General features: G+C 35.6%; 1 protein-coding gene across 1 annotated transcript; it reads right to left on the bottom strand.

Moving 5' to 3' along the window:
* Positions 1-280: 280 nt before the first annotated feature.
* LOC101745448 (fanconi-associated nuclease 1) lies at positions 281-18,177 on the bottom strand. Its single transcript, XM_004933431.5, has 11 exons — positions 17,393-18,177; positions 16,590-16,871; positions 15,441-15,648; positions 13,886-14,116; positions 13,661-13,783; positions 12,549-12,783; positions 10,982-11,187; positions 10,383-10,498; positions 9,389-9,640; positions 3,526-3,695; positions 281-2,938 (listed from the first exon to the last, which is right to left on the bottom strand). Exons 1-11 carry the CDS (start codon positions 17,871-17,873, stop codon positions 2,789-2,791), a joined length of 2,454 nt encoding a protein of 817 aa, XP_004933488.2. The 5' UTR covers positions 17,874-18,177; the 3' UTR covers positions 281-2,788.
* Positions 18,178-22,456: the final 4,279 nt, after the last annotated feature.

The following is a 22,456-nucleotide window of genomic DNA, read 5'->3' as shown; positions in this document are numbered from 1 at the left end:
TAACGTCCATGTATCCTTTCCGTCGCTCGCCGCGGTTCTTGCAGTACAAGAATAGAACAGAAGCCGCTGAGACCGCGAGCATCAACACCAGTGGTATTAACAGTGGCAACATCGATTTGTCGGTTTTGTGGATTGCTGTGAGGTTCACAATATTAGTTTTCTTGTACAGATATATTTATTTTTGTAAACTTTCGACTAAATCTTTTTGAACAATTCAATTTGATAGCACTGTCAAACCTCAATTGTGTAGTCGTCTTGTCAAAATAATGAAAACGTCAGATTTTTCGATACAAAGTTTTTATTAAAAATATATTTATATCACATTCATAAATAATCAATGTAACTTCTATTATCAATTATTCTTAAAAATAAAAACAAATAAGTAAACAAGCTATAAAAAAGAAACATTAATTTTTCACGGACAAAACCGCTACTTTTTTTTTACCTATCCTAGTAACCGCGAGTGGTTATACTAAGATTCATAGAACGAGTAAGTGAGCTCACGGGGCTCTAATCTGACGACGTTGCTAACACTAGCCCTAGAAAGAGCAGCGCTTCGCAGAATTTACCACCGGATCGCGACCCACTGAGAAGATCCGGCGAGAAACTCAGTGGGCTGTGTCTGTGGTCTGTTAGTTTATTAGCCGAGCCCTTTGTCGCAAGCGACGGGTTCGACGAGAACGATGACCAATGCTTGAGGTACCTAAAAGCACCATTAGTGGATCGGGAGGATCCGAAATGACGTGCTTAGGGCGACGTCGACTGTTTACCATTCGGTCTGAAGGATCGGAAATGAAATCAATACGACTTCGATCCATCTTGTTGGAACAGGTTCGTTCTTTGCAGAATAGTAATACATCATATACTAAAGTTCGCACGTATGCAGATACTGTTGTGATATCAAGAGGTAAGTTTAAATTAGCAGCCTTCTACTTTACCCACGAACATTAGAATAACCAAAACGTTTAAATATCATAATAACATTTCAACAGAATAAAACTTTATCTTGTCCTCAGAGGCTTACCTAAATGCATTATACCTATTATACCATATGATATGTGATCATTTTAAGACCGAAAAAGAAAAATGCTATAAATGACTCGATGTAAAAATATTAAAAGTATATTTGACGCAATGCTTCGGTCCTCGAGGTATATTTGACATTAATGTTAGCTTGTAGAGCACTAGTGAAGAGCTTGACCGTCGACATTTAATTGTATTCTGACGTCATCACTACCAACAGGACAATCTTCAAAATCTCATCGAAGTCATCCCAACCACTATATAGTTTAGGACATACATCAACTTAATATATCGACGCTTGAAAGACAAACGTGACTAAGCGACAATAACTGCTTTGTACATAAATGATAGGCAATAACCATATTCGATGCGCAAAAAAAATATATTTCTAGGTCTATTAAAATCATTTCAATCCTACAGCTAGATTCGTTAAAATAGAATTTTTTTTCAGGTATTTCAACTTTAAATTAGTCTACTGTAAATTTCACGCATTGACGCTTAGTCACGTTTGCCTTTCAAGCGTCGATATATAAGATCTATAAACTCTAATGAAGCGACATTTAAAGTCTATTTTTATAGTAAATTCGTTCACAATTCTAAATAGAAATTAATTTAATAGCTTCGTATTTCTTCATCTCTGTCACCGCTGTTTTATTTGACATATCCACATTCATTAGAATCTCATTTCAAACAGCGCAAGCGCGGCAATTCATCTTACAAGAAGTACTACTTCTTTTCTTTACACTCTTATAATTTACATAAACAGATTACAAAACTGATTTTACTATTTGATACAAAATTAATGAGGTGCTCATTAATGATCGTATTTAAAAAATAATTCGCTCTTACTGTTGATGAAAATTATTCTAGACGCACCTTTTTTCTTATTAGTCATGAGGTCTTCATACAAATTTACAAAATATTAATAATAAAATTTAAAGTTACATTCTACTTAAGTCTTTGAATAATCAAAATTCATAGTATAGCTTTTATAAAAATTTACTTCTCTCCTAATCGCCCTAAATACGTCATTACCAATCCTTTCAATCCATTAACGGTGCTTTTAGGTATCACAACAACGGGTCACCGTCCTTGTCGGACCCGTCCTTTTCTTTCGAGCGAAAAGGCTCGGCGAGTAAATTAACCCACAGACACAGCCCACTAAGTTTCTCGCCGGATCTTCTCAGTGGGTCGCATTCCCGATCCCGTGGTAGATTCCGGGAAGCACTGCTCTTGCTAGGGCCAGTGTTAGCAGCACTCCCGTTTTAAGCCCCGTGAGCTCACCTACCAGCTCGGTGAATCTAGAATAGCCTCTCGAGGTTACAAGAATAGGTAGAAAAATTATGACGGGCGTGTGACACAGAAATAGGCGTGTATATTTCTGCCGTGAAGCAGTAATGCGTTTAGGTTTGAAGGGTGGGGCAGCCGTTGTAACTATACTGAGATCTTAGAACTTATATCTCAAGGTGGGTGGCGCATTTAACCACTTAGCACCAGGTGGGCTGTGAGCTGGTCCATCCATTTAAGCAATAAAAAAAAATCTTTTATAATATGAGGCAGCGCCCTCTGTGAATTGATATTTTAACTTCACGTATAATGTGTTCTATCTCATTTTCGTTTCATCGAGTTTGAAATCACATCACAACGATTCTAAAGAAGTTTCACTTCAAAAAATCAAATCAGGATCGGTTTCGTTGAGACGATAAGGTGATTATTATGACGGGCGTGTGACAGACACAGTGATTGGCGTGTATAGTAGGCAGCGTCAGGGGCGGTCGAGCCTGGCGCGGCGCCCGGAGTCTCCGCCGACGTAGCAGAAGGCCGTGCGGAGCCCGCGCTGCTGGAGATAGTGCATCCACTGCAGCTGCTTCACGGACGGACGGTCTGAGTCAGACTTCACCTCCATGAACGTTATCTGAAAATCAAACACGAGAACCTTTTACTGGCGGTAGGACTTCTTGTGAGTCGTAGGCAGGTACCACCGCCCTGCCTATTTCTGCCGTGAAGCAGTAATGCGTTTCGGTTTGAAGGGTGGGGCAGCCGTTGTAACTATACTGAGACCTAACTGTATTGAAGTGGTCGTGGCCTAACGGATAAATCGTCCGGTGCATTCGTGTTGAGCGATGCACCGGTGTTCGAATCCCAGGCGGGTACCAATTTTTCTAATGAAATACGTACTCAACAAATGTTCACGATTGACTTCCACAGTGAAGGAATAACATCGCGTAATAAAAATCAAACCAGCAAAATTACAATTTGCGTAATTACTGATGGTAGGACGTCTGTGAGTCCGCACTGGTAGGTACCACCACTCCGCCAATTTCTGCCGTGAAGCAGTAATGCGTCTCGGTTTAGAACTAAGAACTCTTGTTGCAAGGTGGGTGGCGGCATTTACGTTGTAGTTGTCTATGTCTAACACCAGGTGGGCTGTGAGCTCGTGCACTCGTCTAAGCAATGCGACGGAATGTCTAGGAGGTTCCAATGTTTAGATACTCGACTGACTGTTTTCGTGTGTGCGTTCCACAGCGTGAGGTCGGGGAAGCCGCTGTGCGCGTGCCCGTAGTTCGTGGCGAGTCGCTCGCACAGCGCCCCCACCCGCCGCGGCCCCAGGCAACCCGCCACCATCTCTATCCTGTCCCACTCTATGCTCCTCGTTAGTCCAGATAGTTCACCTGTAAATAAACAATAGCATTTATTTATGAATTTGTAATTTATTTTAAAATGATGACTCGCAGCATCAAATCTCGTCAGGTTGATGAACAGCTTCGTATTGCTTTAGAACAATTAAAAAATACTCGCGAAAAATATGATATACTTTTACAAGAAAGTGAACAAAATGAAGAGGAGATGCTGTCAGTCATCTCTAAGAATACTGACCTTAAAAAACAATTATCTCAGCTCTTCATTGAACACAGTGAAGCTCTTGAGACCAACCAGAAGTTGCAGGATACGATTAACACCTTTTCTCAATGCAGTGATGAATTTTGTGATTCATTGAAAATCACCGCTGAGTTGAGACATAAATTGGCTGAGGCTGATGATTGTATTTCTGACTTGCGGTCAGAGCTATGTAAACTTAAGGAACAGCAGCCTCAGAGCTTATATTCGGAACTGGTTAAGAGCGAACCCTCTTTGGTTGCTGTAGATACTGCCTTGAATTTTGACATAACTACTATTGATCTGACTGGTAGTGATGCAGAGACCTCAGAGCGCTCCCAGTTAGTTTTAAGTAAAAATAAAGTAAGGAAATATGTTAAAATTAATAAATTAATATATAAGACTCAACGTAAATTGAGAAATTACAAGTCTCAGGATTACATCAAGCTCATTTGCAAGCAGAGAACTTCACTTTCACACCAGGTTGCTGTATTGACTGAACAGAGTCAACAAATTCATCACAAACACTTGGAAGAAATAGAATGTTTATCTACACAATTAAACAATTTAAAGTCAAGTTTAGAGAACATTACATTAAACTATGAACTAGCACAGAGGGACATTAGTGAGCATGTGTTGGCAATGGACAATTTAATTGATACTTGTAATTATAATCAACAGCGTTTTGACTCTTTGACAATGCAGTACGCTGAATGTAAATGCTCTGCATTGGGTTGTCAGGAGCTACCACATGTTGAAATTCAAAAACATAATGTGTCTACTCTTTCAGTGCTAGAGTCTCAAACCAATGATATTGTGAAGGCAGCACCTATCTGTATACCTACTACTGCATCTTCACAAGTTTCTAGAGAAGACAAAATTAAAATTAAAATTTTTAGTGATGAGCTGGGGAAACAGATGGGTGTGGCATTACATGACCTTTGTTTTGGACAACATGTGATTAATTACTGTATGCCAGGTGCTAATCCAGCACAAATATTTGATAAGATTTTAAATACCACACATTGTCTAAACACTGTCATAATAATTATGTTAGGGAGGAGAGAAAACGTTAACCAAAAACAAATTTTGCATTATGTTGAAAAAGTTAATATGTTAAATATTAAAAAACTTATTATGTTCACTTTTGCTTACTTGCAAGACTTACCGACAGAAAACAAAATTAGATTTAATATTAATAATGCAATTTATAATGCTTTCGATAATAATAACTGCACCTTGACATCCAAAAAATATGCATTTAAATTAATAGACATAAATAATATAATAAATTTTAGAAATTTAAGGACATCAAAAAATGACTTATTTAAATTAAGTAATAAAAATTTTAGACAAGTAGCAACATCGCTACAGTATTTTATACACAATTTCCTAGCTATAAATTTAGCTAAAAAAATACCTGCTTCTATTGAGCAGGAAAAAAATATGACATGTTTTAAGACTTTGGAATCTGCTTCCAATTTAAATTAATTAGTAAGACAAAGGAGTCACACTCTTGCAATTACAAATCAATTAATACAACTAGATTATACCCATCAAAAGACGTTAACGTTTCAATTATTAACATATTCAATTTGGTGCATCAAAATTTACAAGGGATGATGGGTAAAGAGCTAGAAATTGAAATGTTTTTAAATATGCATAATATTAATATATTCTGTGTTACTGAGCACTGGTTTAGAAATTATGAATTATTGTTTAATTTTAATGATCACCAGTTGTCAAGTTCCTTCTGCAGAGAGAACGCTATTCGCGGTGGCTCACTGATTCTCGTTAGTAAATGTTTGAAATGTAAGGAACGAAAGGATGTAGTGGCCCTCTCTGTTGAGAGAATTATTGAAATTTCCTGTGTTGAGCTTGAGCACCTCATTGTTGTCTGCGTCTACAGACCTCCTGATGCGTTATATGATTCTTTTGAAAATATTTTGGAAAATGCATTGCTGAAGCTTTCTGTTTCTAATAAACAAATTTTTGTATGTGGTGATTTTAATATTAATCTTTTAGAAAACACAAATACCACTATTAGATTCAGAACACTGTTAAAGTCATATAACCTCCCAAATTTATTTTTAGAGCCTACTAGGACAACGACCACATCGGCAACATGTTTAGATAACATATTTACAAATGTAACACCGATTAACAAAAAAATTATTAATCAGTTAACATCAGATCATAGTGGACAATTTGTGTCTTTTGAATCTAATATCAATTCTATAGATAAAAATACTCTTGTGATTGTTCCTATTAATAAAAAACGAATTGAGAAGTTTAGAAAAAATATTAAGCAAGAACATTCAGAAATTATTTATAACCATAACCCAAATTTGTCATACCAGAATATGTTTGAGAGAATTAATTTGGTCTTTGCTGATGTATTTATTCCTAAAACTGTAACATTAAAAAACAAAACAGTGTTCAGCGAGTGGGCCACCACCGGAGTGTACAAAAGTAGAAAAAAGTTATATGATCTGTACTCTGAAAAAGCCTATAATAATGATGAAACATTTCATCAATATGTCAGGAACTATTCAAAAGTATTTAGAAAAGTTTGTTTAGCGGCAAAATCTTTACATTTAAGTGATTTAATAAAAAATGCCCCTGACAAGATAAAGATGACTTGGAACATCATTGGTAGAGAAAATGGAAAAGTCAGAAATAGCCACCAAGAATTCTCATTAAAAATAGATGATAAATTGGTAACTAGTCATAAAGATGTGGCTAATGCTTTTGAAAAGTTTTTCTCTGACATTCCAGTTTCAACTACCACTTCTCTAAATTCATCCCCCACAGCAGCTGAAATATTATTGCATAAACATGTCAACAAATGTAATGAAATTTTTAAATTTAAGGAAATTAATTCAAGCAATATAATAAAAAGTTTTAATAGCCTTAATGTAAAAAATACAGCTGACTTGTGGGGAATATCAGTAAAGGTTTTGAAGTCTGTAATAGACATTATTGCTCCTCATCTTGCTAGTATTTTTAATGATTGTATTAGGTGTGGTGTATTTCCTGACTTAATGAAACATAGTAAAGTGATTCCTCTTTTTAAATCTGGTAGTACTGATGACCCCTCTAACTATAGACCTATTTCAGTACTCCCTACGTTGAGTAAAATCTTTGAAAAAATAATTTTGACACAACTTTTAGAACATTTTAATTCAAATAACCTGCTTCATAATAAACAATTCGGGTTTACCAGGGGTCGCTCTACAACTGATGCAGGTGCTTATCTAGTCAAAAATATTTTTAAATCTTGGGAGGAATCACATGATTGTCTTGGAATTTTCTGTGACTTATCCAAAGCATTTGACTGTGTTGAACATGAAACATTGGTGAGGAAACTACATCACTATGGTATTAGGGATGGTGCATTGGAACTTATTACTTCCTATTTATCAGGACGGATACAAACAGTAGATGTGAAAGGTAATAGATCTTCAGGTACCTTGTTGAAAATGGGTGTACCTCAGGGTTCCATTTTGGGTCCTTTTTTATTTCTAATATATATAAACGATTTACCTAGTTTTATTGAGTCCCGACACGAGGTCGTATTATTCGCAGATGATACATCTTTATTATTTAAAATTAAACGACAATTACAAGTCTATGACGAAGTGAATGATGCGATTTCGTGTGTGGTTCATTGGTTCCGTATCAATAACCTATTATTGAATAGTAAGAAAACTAAATGTATTAAATTTACTTTAAAATGTATTAAACCATCTTTAAATGTGAGACAAGTGGATAGTGATGTAATTGTTTCTGAGGAATCATTGGAGCTTGTTGAGTCAACCGTATTTCTTGGTATAACAGTGGACTCCAAACTGCAATGGGGACCTCATATTCATAAATTGGCGAGTAAGCTCAGCTCTGCAGCATACGCAGTAAAAAAAATTAGAATGTTAACAAACGCGGACACGGCTCGTTTAGTTTACTTTAGTTACTTCCACAGTGTCATGTCCTATGGCATTTTGCTATGGGGCAATGCGGCCGATGTAGAAACGATATTTATTCTGCAGAAAAGAGCTATACGCGCTATTTATAACATGCACTCAAGGGAATCCCTGAGGGAGAAATTTAAAGAAATTAAAGTTCTCACTATGCCATCCCAGTACATTTTTGAAAATTTGATGTATGTTCGTAAACATATTGAGGAGTTTCCTAAAAAGTCGGACATACATAATAGAAATACTAGGAACAAACACAAGCTTGTTGTGCCGATGAGTAGGTTACATAAGATACGAAATTCATTCGGGTGTTTGTCTGTGCGCCTGTACAACAAAATCCCACAAGATGTTCAGAACCTACATATACATAGGTTTAAGAAAACTGTTAAAGAACATCTGTGCAATAAAGCTTACTATAAAGTCAATGATTATCTAGAAGATTGCACAAAGTGGGAATGAGTTGCTCGCTCCGGGCATTTCAATATTGTAGTAATTGTTACGTTATAATACTCATTGTAAAAAACTCATATTTAAAAAAAAAAATGTAATATTAAAAAATTAATAAATAATAATTTATTAAAAAAAAAAAAAAAAAAAAAAACTTGCCCGCTGAGTTTCTTGCCAATTCTTCTCAGGACGGAGGCTAGTTCTTGTGAATTGGCGGTAGTTCTTTTGACGTTCAACAAGTATGTACTTTCATTTATGTTGAATAAAAATTTTTTGATTTTGATTTGATTTGATTTGATTTGAATGAATGAATGAATGAAAATTCTTTATTGCACAAAATAGTGTACAAAGGCGAACTTAGCGCCATGCAGGCATTCTCTTCCAGTTAAGCCTCGCTGATGAAGTGAACGATTCAAGAAGTACGTAGCTGTGATGAAGTTAATACATGGTGATAATTTAAAGAATTAGAGTAGACATGAGTAAAATGAACACTAGGTTATAAATTACATTGCCAAAACAAATACATAGACACATACATACAAAGATACATAGATAAGAAATACATATCAAACAAAATAAATCTACATTAAATTTTATTATATCTTATTATATATATTAAAACGTGAAGCAAAAACTTTGTAGGTACCCTCCTTTTTACGAAAATTGCGCAGACAAAGGAGTATGAAGTTTCCCACACGTATAGAGAATATAAAGAAGAAGTGCCAAATATTAAAATTGTTTTTAATTAACAATACATTAAATTACATACATTAATAATACATTAAATAAATTAAAAAAAATTATGCACACTACCAAATTCCCTTAGAGAACCCTTAGAAAACTAAGAGCTTTTTTTATTACTTAGATAGTTGGACGAGTTCACGGGCCCACCTGGTGTGAAGTAGTTACCGGAGCCCATAGACATCTACAACGTAAATGCCGCCACCCATTTTGAGATATGAGTTCTAAGGTCTCCGTTTTTACAGTACATTGCGTTTTACAGTATATAACTTTTTACAGTGCATTACATTTTACAGTGCATTAAGCTGCAATTAAAGTTCACTAACCCTCGGGCCTCGAGTCCCACACGCGTCTCATGGCCTCCAACATATCCTCTGCGCTGCCCGCCGCTAGACTACTCAATCGCTCGTCGATCTCACTCTTTCTATTCGTGTAGAAACTATCGCAGTACAAGTCCAATGGATACCTCTGATAGCGACTGAGGAATATACCTGGTGCGTGAGCAGGTTTCGAGTATATGATATCCCAGAACAGCAGAAAGAATATTGTCGTGATTATTCTGCCTTCCCAGTGATCACCTTCAATAAAACATGAGAAAAAAAAATTTTTTTTTCTTCATATAAGCTGCTTTCAGACTACGCTATACTATAGTGCCATATAGCAGCATATACTTAGCAAATAATATATAGTACAGTACAGTGTGAACGTGTCATAACAATGTATGGTATGTGATATTGTTGTGCTATGAGCTATATACTATATGCTATTATATTATAGCGCAGTCTGAAAGCAGCTTAAAAGTTATGGAAGTTAGCACTCAGAACTCCTGACGCTGTGAAACATATTTGCAAGCTATTCGGTGCTTTATTTATAATTAATGTGTATATTATGTATACATGAATTATGGCCAAATTGACTTCAAATAATTTTATTTATTTATTTGGTAATATTAAAAACTAAGCTTGGCCCTTCTTTTAACTTTGGTTACACTTACCTTTTTTTCACATATCTACCGATACACAAGCATGAATTTGCTTTAAAATTTCTGAACATTTAGTGGGTGACCTTACGAGTCAGAAACTAAATTTATAAAAGTGGCGGGTAGTCGTCATACAACACAAGATATTTGATAGATGCCTGAATCTCACTTGCGACATTTTCAAGATAAGCTTGCATATCTACAAGTTCTAAACAACAAAATTTGGATCGTCAATCTACCGAGCAATATCACCCGCTCGGTGGAAGATCTTACCTTTCTACCTACAAAACTATTCATTATTCAAAGCTCTTTAATTATTATTCATGTTTCATTTGACTCACCGTGGGTGTACGTTCCGTTGTTAATGTAATGCCAGATACAGTAATCTTCAACCTCAATGGCTTGCCTTATCCCATCTATGCAAACCTCGTACTTCAATTTGCCTTTATACCAGTTACTGAAATTTACCATGAGCTGAATAAAATGTTATTCAGTGTGACCACAGTTCAATTCGTGCACAAGAAGTATGTCGTCACTGCCTATAAAACTTGAATTTACGGTAGGCAGCGGCTTGGCTCTGTCCCTGGCATTGATGACTTCTATGAGCGACGGTAAACACTTACCATCAGATGGGCCGAATGCCCGTCTGACTGCAAGGGCGATAAAAAAAATGCGCAATTGCTTCGTGACAGAAAAGGACTGGACAGTGAAACCGACTTCCCAAGGTTTAACCCATAGACTGAGTTTCTCACCAGATCTTCTCAGTGTCTCAATTCCGACCCGGTGGTAGATTCAGCAAAGCACTACTCTTGCTAGGGCTAGTGTTAGCAAACTCTCTCAGGTTGAGCCCGTGAGCTCACCTACCCATCCGGGCGTAGCTGAATTAACCTCTTAGGCTACCAGCGTATGAGTAGGAAAAAAAAGCTCAGTTTTCACTTACTCCATAGGATTTTTGTGTAAATGCTCAGCGCTCAAATCCTTTTCCAATTTGATATTTTCATTGGCGATTTCGTTGAGAATTATTCTTAGTTTGTTTCCTACATTTGTTTTCTGCTTCGATATTTTGACAGCTTGAGGTCGCATCGCGTCTTTGGCGTCGTCTGAAAGTTTGTTGGACTGAAGTCCTTCCAATAATAACTGGGCCGCCTGGGGAGATTATAACGCAATTCTTAAGACCCGGCTCTCAACAATACCTCATGCTTATTGCTTAAAATTAAAATATGGTCTGGATAACCATCCTGTAATTTTAGTTATTAATCTAATCAAATTATTAATTTAATTGTTAATTGTAACTCTAATTATCACTTAAATTGTATCTGCAAGATTTCAAATTCACACTATCTTATGCATAAAACCTCTCTTCACGCTTTTAATTCATGAAGAACATTTGAGAGGTTGAGGAGTCCAAAAGGAATTATACATGAAGGCAACGGTCTCCACTGGAGAAGGATTCATCTCTGAAGCATAACGGCATAATCTCAAACAATTCAGTAGACCGTTTGCCAAAAATGATAATTCTCTATGTGACCCAGAGACATGTTAATACATTATAAGCATTTTTATTATTAATATGTTTTATATATGTAAAGAAAACAAACTTCCTTTGAAGTTAAATTTTTCCACGCTTGCACTGTTTGAGACGCAGTTGGAATTAATGTAGAATGTCAATAAAACAGTGGTGACAGTAAAAAAGAAATATGAAGTTACAAACTTAATTCCTATGTAGAATTGTGAACGAATTGAATATAAATAGACTTAAATGTCGTCTCTTTGTTTTTTTTTACAGGTTAGTGGAATAATGGTAGGAGATTTTTAGTTTGATATGTAATCTATATATGAGTCGACTATTATCAAAGGCGGCAATCTGACTATTGGACAATGATTGGTAAATCAGAAAAACGAATTATTGACTTTGTATTCCATTGGCAGTCACAAAACTCTTCGGAACGACATCTTAGATAAATAACAGGTTAACTATTAACCTTTATTTAATGCAGGTTTTGAACCGTATTCTTTGAAGGAGACGATTATATTCAAATAAATCTGTATTGACATATCAATAATTTTTTTTTGTCCAAATGTACAGATTGCCGCCTTTGATAATAGACGACTCATATATAAAAATGAATTGCTGTTCGTTAGTCTCGCTAAAACTCGAGAGCGGTTGGACCGATTTGGCTAGTTTTGGTCTTGAATTATTTGTGGAAGCCCAGAGAAGGTTTAAAATGTAGATAAATATGAAAATTCTCGGAACTAAATAAAAATAACAATTTTGTTTTTTCTTTGATGTGTCGCCCGTCAGACGGATTCCTGTTGTTTTAAGTTTATTTTATACAAAGGTTTAGGTATTTTGTTTATCGATTGAAGCACTACGAAGTCTGCCGGGTCAGCTAGTTAAAATATATAAAATAAAGCAGGCATACGGCATCTGTCAAATATCTTGTGTTCTACGATGGCTACCCGCCAGATTTCCATAATCCATATTAAACGTAGACTTAGGTACCTACTTCATCGTGCCGTCCAAGATATTTCTGTAGTATTAAAGCTTTTTCGGTATACCAGCCAGCTTTCTTGTGTTGCCTGAACGAGTCCTGCGCTATCAGCACACTGAGTATTTCAACGGCGAAGTTCGAAGACACGTCACTTTTATTACGCTTCAGCGACTGGATCCCTTCGCCTAATATTTTCACAAATATATATGGCGGCGTATATCGACGCAACCACTCTGGTAGTGAAGTGTATCTGGAATTTAAAAAAAAACAATTGAAATTAGCAAATTTCTGTCAACAACACTTTTTTACTATTATTATTTACTACTTAGCTGTACCCGTCCGCTTCGGTGGGCATTTAAAATTAACATTATTTCTCGCCCCCACAAAGATTCTCATCATTAACGACCCCGCAACTGGCGTAGGGAGTCCAACACTCCTATAAATATTAGCCTATCCATTAACTACTTGTATTTTCTACATGGATACCAAGTTTAAAATCAATCAGATGCATGGTTCAGTAGTTATAACGGAACATCCGTAAAAACCACTATAGATTTATATATTAGTATAGATTACTACTATACTTCTATACTATTACTAGTTAATTTACACTATTATGTGATTACTGGTCACGCACGACACTACATATAGCCGCCCCCAATCTTAAGACGGAAGGTCGAAGTGTTGATAGGACTGAGCTATCCAAACATGTCACACTAGAAGCTTTCCTGTATGATATTCGCAAAATAGTGTTATCGACGTGGCTATAACGACTCTCTCTCTCTCTTCGATCGGTCCCTCACTGCTGAGGATCGTGACTCGGTCCGATTCGATCAACCAGCTGACTCCATCGATCCCGTTTTGTAGCTTGTTGGAGTGCGTCGCTGACAGGTACCCCCAGTTCCTCCGCTATTTATAACGACAACATAGCAAAAAACTAAATGTCTTTAAACCATCATCATCAGGCCACATCGTGTACTATTGGACATAGGCCTCTCCCAATCTACACCACTGAGCCTGGTCTTCGGCTCTCCTCATCCACCTCTGGGCGGCCACTGTACGGAGGTCATCGCACTACCTAAGCCTAATTACTTTAAAATTAACGAAATATTTCACATCACGTTTACCTAATCATGTCTTCCTTGTCAATTTTCTTGTACATTTCATACACCGTTTCTACTAAAATACATTTGACTTTATCGTCCGTCTCGATTATATACTTTTCGTATATATAATGAGCGTCTAGATACCTGCAAATAAATTAAAATATAATCTTTAAAATTAAGTCTAAATGACGACAAATTAGTGCGGCCTGATAAATATATGAATGCAACTAATATATTAGTACTTACTTCTCAAACTCTTTTCGATTTTTGAAAACAACACTCGCATCATCAATATCCCTGTTTTCGATAATTGGAAATGTCTCACGATTAATCTTCTCATACAGTAATGTAAGTTCCAGCCTCTTCTCTCTTATAATTGAGTAGCCCATTCCTAAGTATGTCAATAGATACAGCTCATACAGTGTACTTCTTGCTTTTTCAGTTAACTTGTAGCACGACCCTAATTTTTTTTTAAATCTAAAATAAAATATATACCTATCCATAAATTAATTTTAATTAAAAAACACTACCTATCTATGTATGTACCTATAACCATCTCTCTTAAATCTACTAAAAGATCTTGGCATGTCATGAGTAAGACGAGCCTTGAACATTTCTTGTGTGTTCTAGCTCTATCGAGATTATTCTGTAACATCGTAGACATAGTCATAACATAGTTTTGAAGTCGTAGTTGACCCAAAGCACAAGACGACTGGTGCATTGGTCCTGAGTAACTACCACCACCCTGCCTATTTCCGCAGTGAAGTAGTAGTAATGCGTTTCGGTTTGAAGGGTGGGGATGCCATCGTACCGTATCGTGAAACCGAGACTTACAACTGTTGTTGCAAGGCGGGTGGCAACATTTATGTTATTGATGTCTATGGGCTAGAGTAACCACTCAACACCAGGTAGGCCGTCAGCTTGTCCACCCCCATCTAAACAATAAATAAATAGACTGTATGAAATAACTGTACAGGCCTGGAATAGACGACATGAGTGGAGTTCTATTGGCAATGATGCGACTTATGAATCACCTCAAGAAAGCCAAGAACCGAATGCTAATTAAGAGTAAACTTATTAGTTGTAATAATAAAATTGAGTTTTAAGCATTCTTACGGTGAAAAGTTCCTTTAAAAACAGTTAATAAAGGGTTAACGCCCTCAACAAATTATGCAGGTCCTGTAATTAAAATTTGTAATTGTTTTTAATGAAATTACATAACAATGTTATTTAAAGATCCATTGTGTTGTTGGTGGTATCCCTAATCTAATAATAATCTGTTTATGATTAGTACTCATGGTCTGGGTTTGCTTGTCCTTGTCAGCTGTGAGTTAGAAGTCATTGAATATGGAAAGTTTGGTACTTACGTATTAACGCCACCGCAGCAAAAATTCTATTAAAAAGCCGATAAAAAGCAATCTTTATGTTTTTATATAGTAGCCTATCTTTGGTTTTCTTATTGTTTGCTGATTTTTGAGCTTAAGTTTGAATCCGCCTTATCTCCGGCGCTGCGGGAAGAGCAGCCCTTCCGCCCTTGCGTGCCTAAGCTCGGTCACTCGTGCTCCGTCACAGCGGGCGAGGACTGCTCTCCCTCCGCGCCTCTGGTTTTTTATATACATTCTAGGGGTATGGCAGACAAGACCGGGTGGAAAGCGGGGTGCTCTGATTCGGTTTTCGATATTTTTCGAATATTTTTGCAATTTTATTTCCAAAACACGAGCAATTTTACTATTGCTAACCATTAAATTTTTGCCGCGGTGGCGTTAATACGTAAGTACCGAAAGTTTAAAAAGTACTTTACATTTCCAAGAGTCTGGTCTTGTTGTTGGTAGGGTTTTCTTTCGCTTGTATAAAGAACTTGCTGATGGAACTTTGGTTGCTGTAATTCTCTAATAATTTTATTGCACTTTGTTTGGACTGAACCTTTATATTTAATTCCTTGCATATTTGTTTCAATTCATCAGCTTTCAATTTAGAAGTTATCTCATGAAAATTTAATTTGCATGTATCTAGAAAGAATAAAAAAAAAAAGATAATTAAGAATTCAGCAGTTCTTTCATGTAATTTTTGATATGCCTGTTTATAGATATGTTTGTTATTTTTAATTTTCACATTAAGGATTCACTCAGTGTCCTTCTGTTCAGTTCTTATGTAAAATTTTCGTAGTTAATACTATCAAATTGTCAAAATTCAATTGTCAACATTCAGAAGTAAAACACCTAAAAATAAGTTTTTTTTTATTGCTTAGATGGGTGGACGAGCTCACAGCACCCCTGGTGTTAAGTGGTTACCGGAGCCCATAGACATCTACGACGTAAATGCGCCACCCACCTTGAGATATAAGTTCTAAGGTCTCAATTATAGTTACAACGGCTGCCCCACCCTTCAAACCGAAACGCATCACTGCTTCACAGCAGAAATGGGCAGGGTGGTGGTACCTACCCGCGCGGACTCACAAGAGGTCCTACCACCAGTAGTTTATAATTAGTACATAGATAGGACCTTTAGGTTTTCATGAGTCACAAAGTAGTTAGAACCAATAAAGGCAAATCTCACATTTAAAGTATTCATTACAATTCGACTTAGACTTAATAATTCATACACTTTTTAGGATCACAAAGACATTTTGTGTTTTACTGAATTCTGTTAGCCCTGTGCCTAACTATTTAGAATTTGGTGTATTCAACAAGCAAAAAGTATTTTAAATAATAAACTGGGTTTATACGAATAAATATTCCCATGCAAAAGAGGCACCACAACGTTGGCTTGAGGAAGACATTTCAATATGCCATGTGTTTTAAATTGTTTTAATTTAAAACCAATTTTTAGTTTAAAACCAAATTATCTTTCATTTCATTTCAAAATTCATAATTTACCTAAATAAAGTTTTAGGTTTGGAAGCATTATTATTGAGCTTTCTTCTTGAACTTAAAAATATTTCATTACTTACCATCAGAATTAACATTTTCAAGGAAACCATTTTTCACTAGATCACTGATCATTTCTTGTACTATTTGTTTTTGAATTTTATTAGACCTATCATTGCTGATATTTTCAAGATCATCCCAGCGGTAAATGGTGGCCTGCCTCCAATACAATCTACATATAACTCTGACACCAGGCTTTTTCACATGAAGACATCTACTTAAAAGAGTCTGAGAACATTCATCTAGTAGGTTCTTCAAATTCTCATTATTCAAAAAATTATAGATGATGTTCAATAGAAATATAGCTGAAATTGGTGGTATTTGTTAGTAAGCATAAAGAAAACTTTGTAAATATAAATAAACACTAATAAAATGATTATTTGATTTTATTATCCGATATTTTCTGAAGATTTTAAGTGGGTGGCAGTTGAAGTTGATCTATGGTATGTACAATGTTTTTTATTGCTTTTTAAATTTAATGAGCATACAGATTACCTGATGTTCCCAAAAATTCAATACCAAATGCAGCTGCCAACCACAAAGGACTGTTTTAAAAATGTATTTAATGAATATTTTGGCATAGCTATCAAAAAACAAAAGAGACATTTGATCTGCTACCCACGGAATCATTATTTGAAAGTTCCATTTTATCAATAATTATATTATTCTTTTCAGTCATCACATTAGCAACAAGAATGTTTTTTTTTTAAAAAACTTTGTTATTTTTTGTTTTGCCTCTGTACACTACTAATAGGGTACTTTTTAATTTAAAAAAATCAAGTTGAAACATATACTTTGGTATGTGGTGATAGCCATGCTGACTTACTTTTATCATCCATTCCATCACTTGCAGCTTTGAAAACATGATCAATTGAGTTATCGTTTTCTAAGCATCCAAATGAATCTCGAGCTAAATTCTTTTTGACTGGACTTCTTTTTTTTAAAACAGCTCGCTTTTTGTTTGGTGAGTAAAATTTATCTTTTGATCCAGATCCTTGAGAACCGAATGATTTTGGCGATTTCCGTGGGGTTGTCGGGCTTATTTCAGATTTAATGGAATCAATTAAAGTTTCAGTTTTGCAATTTTCCCTTTCAGGGCTTGGGAATCTTGAAGAGGTCTCCGCTTTTGGACATATGTTTACTATGGAATTAGTATATTCATTTTTTAGTGTCTTTACGGGGGGTCCGTTTGCGAGACTCAAACTAAATCTTTTTTTACTTCCTGCGGAATTCTGGTTCATGCTACTGAAACTTTTAGAGGGCAATTTCGATTTAAAATATTTATCAATACTTGTTTGATGGCTCATGGTGCTCCTATGAGCTCTACAAAAGAATATGTAAGTACATTTGTCATCATATGTATTAATTTCCAACTGTTTCCATTATTTTTTCCACAATTTCAATTTTATTCACAGGTTTTATATGTAATACATATAATAATTAAGTTATAGCTTGCCCGGTATAGTACTATAATATTTCCATTTCTTTATTTTCTCGATGACAGCTCCTGTGAAAACTTGAACGAGCGTCTTTTTACATTATGTAGGTATAAATTATATAATAAAAATATGACGCCTACTCACGTACAAGGTCATAGCAGATTCGGAGAAACTGATAGGGATGGAGCTATTGATAAAGGTAACACGATATCAGACCCGATATTTTTTACAAAGTGTAAGAAACTAAATTATTGCCGGATAATTTTGTACAAATTTACTAACTATTACTAATTTATTAACTATTTCATTACAAGATGTAATTATATTATATTGATTCTTTATTTATTTACTTTAATCAAAATCTTATTATTTTAATTGCCGTATAGGCAGACGAGCATACGGCCCACCTGATGGTGAGTGGTTACCGTCGCTCATGGACGTCAGCAATGCCAGGGGCAGAGCCAAGCCGCTGCCTAAAACTGACCTGATTCGTTACTGTCACTCGATGAGCTCTCCCCAACATTTATTACAAGTCGAATGCCACATGAATTTCCCAATTCGACGCTATAATGTTTTGGGTTCTTTTTACAATTTTTTCCCAGTGTTCGGCGGTTACTTCGGCACATGCATTTTTTAATAAATCTAACATCACGTTTACCGTAAAAGGGGGATGAGTGTTGTTTCGAGCGGCGTATCCTTTAATTTGTGCCCATATTAGTTGTAAAGCATTGTACTGGCATGATACGGCGGAAGTCGAAGAACGCAATGACCATGCTCAGCAGCTATTTCGTTGGTAATATATTTTTTAGGTAGGCTTTTTTTGGATTTAACAATATTAACTAATTATATTATATTTGATAGCTTTTTTTATATCTGTCTTTGTTCAAAACGTAATACCGTTACTTATTTGGTTACAACACTACAACTATCAAATTAGAACTGTCAGCGAGAAAATAAAGAAATCAATGAAGTAGGAACATAGACCTATATAGTAGGGACACGACATAATGTTCTATACGTACAATTGCTTATATAAATAGCACCCATTTTGAAGGCACATACATAAACATATATCTATCTCGTTCTTACTCAGCACTTTAAGTCACAGGAAAACAATATAACAGTATTTCAGTGCGTACATAAAATGAAACATGAATATACGTAAATGTCTCCGTCTCCGTCTAATGAGGCCGAAAATCCGCCATGTTTAGCGCGCCAAATGTCATTGTCATGTCAGTTCGGCCGTCTGTTTTGGGTTGTACATTATTTATTGACTTTGATATCGATTTAATATGATTGCTTATATAAAATTTCATATTTTATCATGCTTAAAACATACAAAAATAATAATTAAAACGTATTTTATAGGATTTCAAGAAAGTCGATGCCCCAAAACTATTATCTATATATATTTAAATTCATTATGGAGCCCTCATCCGAAAAATCGGGCACCATTTTTCGGTCGGAATCTATTGATCATGACACTAATCATAAATACCTCTTTAAAATATGTCATCAAAACATATTTAGACATTCTGTTTAGATATTTCGGGAAAAAGACTTCGGGAAAACTATTTAAATAAAATAGTTTTATTCTACAGTGAGTAAAACACTATTGTAAATTCGTTAAATATTTAATAATTAAGTGATTTTAGAGAGGAAGTCACAAGGAATGACGTTTGTAATTTTATTAACGAATAAATGTTCTGTAGGTGTTTTTTTTTATCAGGCGGTCCCTTGATAAGTTTAAAATTTGAATCACTCTCAAGTGAGAGTGATTCAAATGGTGCGGCGTACCTTCCTCGAGGTGCGCTGCGGTAGTGTGTTACGGACTTTAGAGTCAGCAAAACAATTAAAATAGATTGTAATAGTCTAAGAAAAAAACGTACTCAAAATAAGATAACATTCAGCATGCTAGAAATGACCAGATGGCACTGTACTACGCCATATCTTTATGTTTTGCGGCAAACGACAACTTTATAAAATCAGTGTAGCAAATTTTAAAAGTCGTCATATCGTTTACTTGGCAAATTTGAAGCACGAACTCGTCTTAGATTTCACATAATATCTAAATCACATCATCTTTGCACATAACAATATACTTACTTCCTATTAAAGTATAAATTCTACAAATACATTCACTCAACAATATTTAAAATAAAATAAGCCAAGAACGTTTATCGATAAAATCTACTAACATTAAAATCTTCTGGGCAGCACTAAAACCGCCATGTTTTGTGGCCAGATGACGTCACAGTGGCACGAAATTTTTGTTGACGTTTCATTTCCATAGGTTTCCTACTTCAGTGATATTGTTCTATACGTACAATTGCTTATATAAATAGCACCCATTTTGAAGGCACATACATAAACATATATCTATCTCGTTCTTACTCAGCACTTTAACTCGCAGGAAAACAATATAACAGTATTTCAGTGCGTACATAAAATGAAACATGAATATACGTAAATTTTTTTTTTTTTTTTTTTTTTTCTTTTTTCCTACCTAAGCTGATAGCCCTAGCGGCTATGACAGCGTAACCCTAACTTTAGTAGGTGAGCTCACGGGGCTCAAACCTGACGATGTTGCTAACACGAACCCTAGCAAGAGTCGTGCTTCGCAGAATCTACCACCGGATCGGAAACGCGACCCACTGAGAAGATCCGGCGAGAAACTCAGTGGGCTGTGTCTGAGAGTTAATTTACTCGTCGAGCCCTTCGTCGCAAGCGACGGGTTCGACGAGAACGGTGACCGGTGCTTGAAGTACCTAAAAGCACCGTTAGTGGATCGGGAGGATCCGAGATGACGTGTTTTGGGCGACGTCGACTGCTTTCCATTCTGTCCGCAGGATCGGGAATGTATACGTAAATGTCTCCGTCTCCGTCTAATGAGGCCGAAAATACGCCATGTTTAGCGCGCCAAATGTCATTGTCACGTCAGTTCGGCCGTCTGTTTTGGGTTGTACATTATTTATTGACTTTGATATCGATTTAATATGATTGCTTATATAAAATTTCTTATTTTATCATGCTTAAAACATACAAAAATAATAATTAAAACATATTTTATAGGATCTCAAGAAAGTCGTCGGAACTATTTAAATAAAATAGTTTTATAACACTATTGTCAACTCGTTAAATATTTAATAATTAAGTGATTTTAGGGAGGAAGTCACAAGGAATGACGTTTGTAATTTTATTAACGAATAAATGTTCTGTAGGTGTTTTTTTTTTATCAGGCGGTCCCTTGATAAGTTTAAAATTTGAATCACTCTCAAGTGAGAGTGATTCAAATGGTGCGGCGTATCTTCCTTGAGGTGCGCTGCGGTAGTGTGTTACGGACTTTAGAGTCAGCAAACCAATTAAAATAGATTGTAATAGTCTAAGAAAAACACGTACTCAAAATACGATAACATTCAGCATGCTAGAAATGGGCAGATGGCACTGTACTACGCCATATCTTTATGTTTTGCGACAAACGACAACTTTATAAAATCAGTGTAGCAAATTTTAAAAATCGTCATATCTTTTACTTGGCAAATTTGAAGCACGAACTCGTCTTAGATTTCACATAATATCTAAATCACATCATCTTTGCACATAACAATATACTTACTTCCTATTAAAGTATAAATTCTACAAATACATTCACTCAACAATATTTAAAATAAAATGAGCCAAGAACGTTTATCGATAAAACCTACTAACATTAAAATCTTCTGGGCAGCACTAAAACCGCCATGTTTTGTGGCCAGATGACGTCACAGTGGCACGAATTTTTTGTTGACGTTTCATTTCCATAGGTTTCCTACTTCAGTGAGTAGGAAACCTAATGAAAGAAATGGAAATAGTTTAATCAGTGAGTTTAATACTGACAGTAGTAGTTTTTTTCCAACTAGAAGGGCAAAGGTGTCTTACCATACAACCTAATCTTTTTTAAATATTGATATTTATTTTATATATGAAAAATAATAATATGAAGTGAAATGCAATGAAGTTGATTGATATGAAATATGGCGTGAAATGAAATGAGATGAGATGATATGGGATGAAATATAATCTCATTAAAATGGTGGTTATTTACTGAGACTTTTTGGAGGATCTCGAGAAGTTACGTCCAGTGGCTTTATTTTATTTTCCCACATTTGTGCACTTTCACAGATACTAAACAGTTAATAAACTACCATTGTTACGCATTTATACCTGAAGAAACACTAAAAAGACAAAATAAATCTTTTATTTTTTTATTGCTTAGATGGGTGGACGAGTTCACAGCCCACCTGGTGTTAAGTGGTCACTGGAGCCCATAGACATCTACAACGTAAATGCGCCACTCACCTTGAGATATAAGTTCTAAGATCTCAGTATGGTTACAACGGCTGCCCCACCAAAATGGGCACCCGTCTGCGTGATTCGAACACCGGTGCATCGCTCAACACGAATGAACCGGA

This window comes from Bombyx mori, chromosome 19 (genome assembly GCF_030269925.1).
Source record: "Bombyx mori chromosome 19, ASM3026992v2".
Lineage (NCBI taxonomy): Eukaryota > Metazoa > Arthropoda > Insecta > Lepidoptera > Bombycidae > Bombyx > Bombyx mori.
The sequence above is the reverse complement of the archived record's forward strand: the minus strand, read 5'-3'. Positions and strand labels throughout refer to the sequence as shown.